The sequence below is a fragment of the Neovison vison genome, chromosome 11 (assembly GCF_020171115.1).
Source record: "Neovison vison isolate M4711 chromosome 11, ASM_NN_V1, whole genome shotgun sequence".
Taxonomy (NCBI): domain Eukaryota; kingdom Metazoa; phylum Chordata; class Mammalia; order Carnivora; family Mustelidae; genus Neogale; species Neogale vison.
The window spans coordinates 149,155,853-149,163,824 of record NC_058101.1 but is presented as its reverse complement, the minus strand read 5'-3'; the positions used below and the strand labels follow the sequence as shown (position 1 = coordinate 149,163,824).

General features: G+C 44.6%; 1 protein-coding gene across 4 annotated transcripts in view; it reads left to right on the top strand.

Moving 5' to 3' along the window:
* The first annotated feature begins 299 nt into the window (after positions 1-299).
* The window catches only part of GAB1 (GRB2 associated binding protein 1), a 126,614-nt gene continuing 118,941 nt past the window's right edge, over positions 300-7,972 (top strand). For 2 of the 4 annotated variants that reach the window (XM_044224957.1, XM_044224955.1), the window contains exon 1: positions 300-842. In XM_044224957.1, the coding sequence (XP_044080892.1) occupies positions 771-842 (72 nt within the window). In that variant the 5' untranslated portion in view covers positions 300-770. The remainder of the gene's footprint in view (positions 843-7,972) is intronic. The other 2 variants (XM_044224958.1, XM_044224956.1) reach the window with 1 other exon arrangement.

Here is a 7,972-nt window from a genome sequence, read left to right as displayed (position 1 = left end):
CCTGCCCAGCTCCTGCCGCCCAGCGACGCCCCGCGTTTCGCTGCTACCAGCGGCTCCCTGCGTAGCCCAGGACCTGCCCTGAGCCCGCACGAGACCCTCGCGATTTCCGTTTTCCCTCTGTCCGCCCCCCGCTCTTTCCCGGGCGCCGCGGAGAAGTGACCCACCCTCTCCCGAGGAGGAGGAAGGGGAGGATCGCGCCGGGCGCACCGAAACCAAGGGGCGATCCAGAGTGGGCGCCGCACGGGGGCATTGTGTGAGTGAGTGTGTGTGTGTGTGTGTGTGTGTGTGTGTGAGAGAGAGAGAGAGAGAGAGTGTGTGCGCGCGCGTGCAACGTAGTGTCTTTCGGAAAGCGCCCGGGGAGGTCCCGTTCTTAGGGGGCGGAGCGCAGGGGCCCGAGGCTCGGCTCCGTGCTGGGGCTGAGTCTCGCTGTGCGGGAGCGCTGCTGAGGCGGCCGGCGGGACGGCGCGCCTGGCGGCTAGGCTGGCGCACTGAAGGGAGGCCCGGGCGCCCTCGGCCCGACAGCTGCCCCGGCTCCGAGGTGTCGGCCTTGGAGACTCTGCCAGCTTCTGTTCACCGTCCGCGGACCCGCGTGGGAGACGCTCGGACGCGCACAGCTAGCGCGGCGCGTAGCCCGCGCGTCCCGTCCGGCCCCGGCTGCGCCTCGAAAGAGCTAGGCTCTGGCCGCTGCGCTGCCGGCGGGCGTCGGCTGTGTCGGGAGCGCGCCCGCCCGCCCCTCAGCTGCCCGGCCGGCAGCCGGAGAGGCGCGCACCATGAGCGGCGGCGAAGTGGTCTGCTGCGGATGGCTCCGCAAGTCCCCCCCGGAGAAGAAGTTGAAGCGTTATGTAAGTAGAGCTTCGGCCGCCTCTCCTTGGGCCTCCCCGCCCGCACCGCTGCCCCGGCCGCGCGCGGGGCGGGTTCTTCAACTTAGTCCCCTATCTCTTTCCCCTCGGCGCCTTCCCCGGCAGGCTCGGGCACCGAGGCTGTAGAGCTTACGCCCCGGCCTCGCTCCACTTTGCCGGCTAACTTTCTTCCTCCAGCTTCCAGACGGCCTGCTCTGCGGGCCTCATCGGCCCGTGGGAGGGCCCGGGATTTCCACCTAATGCCTGCTGCATGTTTTTACTACTCCTTGTAGCAGAGGTGAGGGGAAGAGCATTCTTCTTTCTTTATGTCTGCGTTTGGTCATCATGGGGCTGCTGAACACTGAATTTCCCGCAACCGAGAAACCAGTGAGGTTTTACAACTCAGCGGCTCTCTCTTCGGTCGGCGCTTTCATCTCGTCTTCCCCCGCCGAGGTGCGGGCGACAGTGGACTGTGGACCTGAGAAGTTGGTACTAGAAACCAGCATCTCATATCCGTGCAAAAGGGAAAGAAAAGTTAACTACGCGCCCTGCCGTTTGCCTAGCAGGGTTCGCATTTTCGCGGTTTTGAATCGAGGGACGGCGGGGTTTGGCCCGAGAGCCTTGGCAGTTTGCTGCGAGAGGAGGGCGCTGGGGGGAGCCTGGCGGCTGGTATTTGGGCGCCTTGGACGCGCTGTCAAGCCTCGCAGGAGGGGGGACAGCTGAGGCCCATAGGATTTCTGTGTGTTGCGGTCCTTTCCCAGGCCACCAGGGTTACTTAAATGGCATTGGTGTAATTGATACAAGATGCTGATTATGTGTTAAACCATTTTTAGCTGTTAGGAAAAATATTCCTTGAAAGAACCAACCTCACTTTGGTGGAAATCTATGCCTTCTATAGGGGTCTAGATTCTTACCCCTTCTCGCCCGTTGGTTCTTTCGTCGCTTCCCTCTGCAAAGGAAAGAAATGACGTTTGTCCCGGCGTATGGAACCAATATTTTTCTAGTAAAATGTGTTTTCAAAACCAAATATGTGCCTCCTCAAATACAAATCTGCTGTCAGGGGCCGCCACTCCCAATGGAACTTACTTCTTGTTGAACAATATCTACACCCAGTATTAGGGCCCAAATTAATCTTACTAGTCACTGCTTGGATAGTGGAGTGAATGAAGTGCAGTGTTTAACTCCACCGACTCACCAGAGAGTTTCTGGTTCACCTTCTGCCAGCATTTGTTATAGACAAGTAATTCTCATTTAAGAATTTGATGCCACACATCCTAAGAAACTTGAACCCTTCCAGATCCCGTCTCTTTACTTACCAGAGTTTCCTGAATGTTCTGATAGAGATGCAACTTTCTTCCAACATTTGCGGGGGGCCGTGGTTTACTTAGTTCTTTAGTTCCAAAAAGAAGATTGTACGTGTGTGAGAATAGGGAGTAGAGAGATAGGTGAATTTGTTTTGAGAGGCACAGTTTAGAAAACACGTGGACCTAACGAAGTTCTAGGAGGAAAATAAAAGACAGTATAGTTGCTTAAATAAGTAGTGATTTTAGAGGCGTAACACATTCTTTCACATGGTTGGTTTATGGCTCTCTCAAAAGATGCCTGCCACTGGATAAGGCATCATAAGATTAGAAAATATAGCGGGAAAGAAGCCCTGCCTAGTGGGCTTGCAATTTAATGTTATGTAATTTAAGAAGAAAATCAGCCAAAAAGATTGTCTTAGCAAGGACGAAGAAAATGGAAAGTGCACCCCCAAATATGTATTATTTCATTTGCTCATTACAACAGTTTTATGAGGTAGGTATTATCTCTGTTTTACAAATGAGAAAACAGTTTCGGTAACCAGAATGTGCCATAGGATTTGAACCCAGATCTGCCTAACTGCTATAAAAGGTTAATGACTCATCTAGTTCAAGTGGAGCTCAGACTAAGTCATCTTTAAAGCTCCTTTCAGTTTATAACGTTCTAGGAGTCTGTGAATATTAGTTGAGAATGCAAGGAAGAAGCAAGTTGGGGGATAAGATGCGTAGGCTAAAGAAACATAAGACCCTCCAAGCGGCTTTCTGAGTTTTCAGAGAAATGAAACAATATGTGAAATGAGCCAACAGCATAAAGTGGTTTCAGATCGTTTGCCAAAGCTGACTGTTATTTATTTATTTATTTTTTTAATAGTTGTTTTGAGGAATAAGCTCATTGTAGTCTGAAACCATAGGGATACTTTTGAGAGATAGCGGGCTCCCTAAACTGTTTTCAGCAGAGGGAAGAATGTGCCCAACAGCTTGGAGGAGGTGGTGTTTTTCTTTCCTGGCTGAGTACTAGTGTTTTCTTTATACATGGATATGGCCCAGGAAAACAGTGTGCAGGGTGGCTACCAGAATTTAAGGGGTCCCAGAAGATGACTAGAGTATTGTAAGTTAGAATGAGGACTGTCTTATAGTTTAGCTGTCAAGTTGGTTGCCCAGAAGTTTTTGAGATTTCCAGATTATCGATCTTTAGGCTTTGATATCAATTCAGATTGTTTTTGCTAAAGCAGCTTTGACCCTCAAAGACATGCATATATTCATCCATTTCTGATTCTTGTTTTCTTTTCATGTAAAATCTTATGAAAATAAAGGGTAAAAGGAAACATTTTTGGCCATCCAGTAGACAAAATGTTGCTTGATAATGGTTTTTAATGAATGGATTTGCTGTGAAAAGATATCTTGGATGAATGGTATTGAGATTGTTAATGAGATGTTAGGGAGTTTGGACATTGATTCTTTTGGGGAGCATTTGGCCCATGGGATTTCAACAGTTGTCTCACTGTTTACAGTATTTATAGGGTAGTCCAAACGATTAAGATGGTACTTAAGGGCTTTTACATGACAAGAAATTGCTTTAGTTTTTATCTTTAAAGTCATCTCACATTATGGCTTCAGTGCATTCCATTTACAACTCCTTTTTATGTTCACTATTTCATAGTCAACTCACACAGCATTTTCTTTGCACACTAGTGTGTTCCTCTGGTACGAAAGCTTTTCTTAAGTTTCCTAGAGAGAGTGAAAGGGACATGAAAAGAGAAAGTCTGGAGTGTGTATATTCTCTAGCCTTTTCATCTCTTTTTACTTTTTTCTCTATCTATGTGCAAAAGGATAAGAACCTCTTCTATGTATTTCATCCTCTGAATTTTTTGAAGTCTACTTAAAGTGGAGGTGAAAATGTTCATGTTTTCTTTCAATTTTGCTATCACTATGTTTTGTTTTTTTCCCATGTTGTATATTAAACAGCTGCTTTTTTACTTTAAGGACCTCAGTGGAAACATATACAGATCACCATCACTAGGGTTGCAGAAAACAAGTAAACTCTTGGTAGTATGCACTCAACAGTGGTGCTCAGATTTTTAAGAAGTTATTTAAAGACAAATCAGCTATTTGAAATAATGGTAGGATTTTCATCACTACTTGAAATTTCAGCCAAGATGAAATGTAAGTCTGAAAACAAAGGATTGATTCAAGCCAGCTGGCTATCACCATATCTCTGCAGGAGGAGCTTCCCTGTGGCCTGCCTCAAGTCTGGACACCAGGTTCGGGCTCCTCCATGGCCCAGCTGTCAGCATTGGGCAGGTGTGTAATCTCAGCAGGAGAACCTGCTTCTGAGGCCAGACCAAGGTGGCCTGTGAGCTGCCAGCCAGTCTGGGAGCAAGACCTCGGCCAGTTCTCTGGTGTGGAATCTGCACCCAGCTTGGGTTCCACTCTTCAGCTCTCAGTTAATAGGATGGTTCTTGTCTGGACTTCCAGAACATGACCCTGGTTTTGGAAATGGGCCTAGAAACAGAAATAGCTTCTTTCTCTGGGTGGGCACCTCACATCTTATATGGAGGACAGGAGCACAAGCAGGCAGAGTTAGCATCTCCGTGTTCAGGGACTGCCCAGGATCTGTGCTAAGCATTAGGTCACTGCTCAGTAGTGCCACTGCACAAATGGGATTGTGATGTGATGTCTGTAAACTCTTCTGTACTTTTTTTTTTTTTTTGTAATTACTAGTAGCAGTAAAGGGACTCTCTGAAGCTTTTACTTAGTGATTGAAGGAGCATGATTATTCTGTTGAAGTACTTTTTTTCTTGAAAACCTCAGGATAGTAAATGTCCATTCAGATTCTTAATGTTTTCTTTTTACCTTTTCTCCTGTGGCAGGAACACTGTTTCTGTTAACAAAGATCATCAACTACTAATTACATTAAGCCTTCATGATAGGTGGTTGATAGTTGATTGTTAATTGTTTCATTATGCCTGGACTTAATGATGAGTATAAAACTCTCCATGTAAAACTTGCTGAATTCCTAAATCTGATTGTTTTCTTTGGGATTTAAAATTATCATTAGAAAGTTGTATCAGTTTGGAGGGTAGTTTTAGAATTCTGCTGTTTTGAAAATTTGATTTTAAGTTTTTTAAAAAGATCATCTTTGATCAAAATAACAATAATATGACAAGAGTTATACTTGGATAATCTTGTTGACAGCTGAATTGGTTATCTCAGTATGTTGTGTAGTTATTAAGCCTGCTTTAAAAATAAAGCATCGAAGCTTTTTTATGACTAAATTCCATATGTATGTATCTATTTAAAGTTTATTTTCAGTAATCTCTGTACCCAACATGGGGCTCTAGCTCATGATCCTGAGATCAGGAGTCATATGCTCTTCCAACTGAGCCAGCCACCCAGTAGAATTCCATATTTTGTAGTTAACATAAAAATATGTAGGTAAGGCCTTGATAATTTGCAGATTGAGGAAGTGTAAGAGTGATAGATTCAAAACATTGAGTGCTATCACTCCTAATTTTCTTACAGAAACTAACACAGGGGAAGGGACATCACAGCAGGTAGACTACTACTTTATTTGTGAAGGATTTGAAGTAAATTGTGCTACTGTGAAAGGAATCCTGGACTGAGTGTCAGGATGCAGGATTAGATTGGCTTTGCGTTATCTAGGTGATTCTTTGACCATTCTGACCCTCAGTTTCCTCATCTGTAAAATGGGGAAGGGGCATTCAGATCTAGATTCTAAATTCTCTTGTGGCTTAACATTCCACAGATATTTCTTTGGAAGTGAGAGGCAAAGGGGAGGAGCTTCTTATTAGAAACCTCCTTTTTGGGAAATAAATTTTAATTTCTTCCTCATTTTAAATTGTTTAGTGAATGTATGAGGAACTGCTTAAGCAGTTTGGGGACTCTCTAGCATTTGCCTTAATAGAACACAGGCTCACTGTGTACAAGGCTGTGAAGTTGCTGCCGAGTGTCACAGTGTCTTCATGTCTCCAGTACCCAGCGCTGTGCCCGGCTCAGAATAGAAGTGCAAGTATCTGTTGACTGAATAAATCAACTAGTATTTCTGGAGCTTTTGTAATGTGTCATGTGTGGAATACAGCGGAGGGAAAGGCCTGCTCCCTGCCCTCAAGGAGTTTCTAATCTATCTGTGAAGACAAGCTGTAAATGCACCTACATTTAAATCGTTTTACAAGACATATGTTATAAGACCATATATGATTACTTGCCAGGCGAATGATTCAGACTATAATTGCTTAAGAGTTCAAACTGAGAGGCGAATGGGAGGGGGCTGCCAGGGGAGGATTCACAAACGACTTTTCAGGCTCTGTTCTTGGAAGAACTGAGGTCCTGCTGGCAGAAATAGTAAATCCCAAGGGAAGCCTGGTTTTAAAGGAAGAACAAAGACTTTGTGTTGAGTTTAGACATCCTAGGGAAGAGAACAGCTTCAGAACACCTAAGTTTCAAGCATGGAGTTTGGATGTCAGCTGTAAAGTGTGGTTTGAGAAGTTTCTGTTTCTGCCATGACCTAATGCTCCTTCCTGATGGGATCCTGACCACAAGTGAATATTATGTGTCAGACAAGAAACAAGCAAACAAAACAACTTGTTTGGTCACCTGAACTTATTAAAATTCCAAGGGACATGTGTTATTTAAGAATTTCTTTATGTCTGTTTTGAGCTAAATAATTCATTCTGGCAAGCATTTAGTTTACAACAGAGAGGGAGCATGTTCTGGTGGGAGGGAGAATAAAAGAGCCTTTGATTCATTTGCTCCTGAGTTCCAGCAGGAGGGCCAGCACTCCCTTGGGCTAGTGTCTTATTTTGGACTTTGGAAGCCATCTTAGCCCAGCTGTGTGAGTGCCAGCTAGTGTTGGAGGAAAGAGAAAAACACCATTGGGTCTCATTAAACCCCCTCTGACTGTTGATGGAGGGGTTTCTCTCATTTCACATTCCTCAAATTAACATGGTGGCTAATTTCCACGAAGTTAGAGCTTCATCTGAGTTTGCCATTTGAACTTTGGCTTGAAGTCACAACATTTCTGTGAGTCCTTTTATCTCAGTCTAGGGATTTGAGTACAGGAAACTTATCAAGTCACAGGTTTCTTTATTCTCTCCTCTTTGGCTACAAGCACAAATAAAATTAGCATTCTTTTCTTCTTCAGATTACTCCTGGGGAAAAGTGGTTCTTTGTACAGTGGATTTCCACATCCATTAAATAAGTAGCCTCTTCAGTTGCCAAGTAGATGGCAGGGAGTCTTACAGAATAGGAGGTGGCAGTTCAGGCCTGTGGAAGTACTGGGAAAAGTCACTTTAGTCACTTTGACCATTCCGGGCTTATATGTGTAAGCCCTTTAAATAATATAAGAATGCCTGAACTGGAAAAGGGAATCTTTTATATTTTCAGCAGTTCTTTTATTCATAGGCGCAAAACTGTCTAACTGAAGAGAATAATTCTCATTGCTGAAGGCACATGAAGTAGAACCAAACAGCTTTTGACCCTCTTGCAGCCTGCTTTGTGAAAAGTAGTTACCGCTGCGCACCGAACGCATGTTTGGTTGTTATCTCTGTTACATTAGCTCTTGAAACGTTCTGATTACAACTTGTAGCTGCCAAGCCCTGTCCTGCAGTATTATCTGGAACAAAAATTTTCCATGTGGTTGTTTTTAGCAGAGCTGCTCTATGCACACTGCACATGAAGATGTAAGTTGCACGAAATAGAGCTTCTAGAAGGGGAAATGTGAGTTATCTTAAATTTTTTCTACCATTTAACTGTTCTCGTCTTTATGTGTATTTCAGAAATTTTTATCATACTTCTAAACTGAGTTTTATTTTT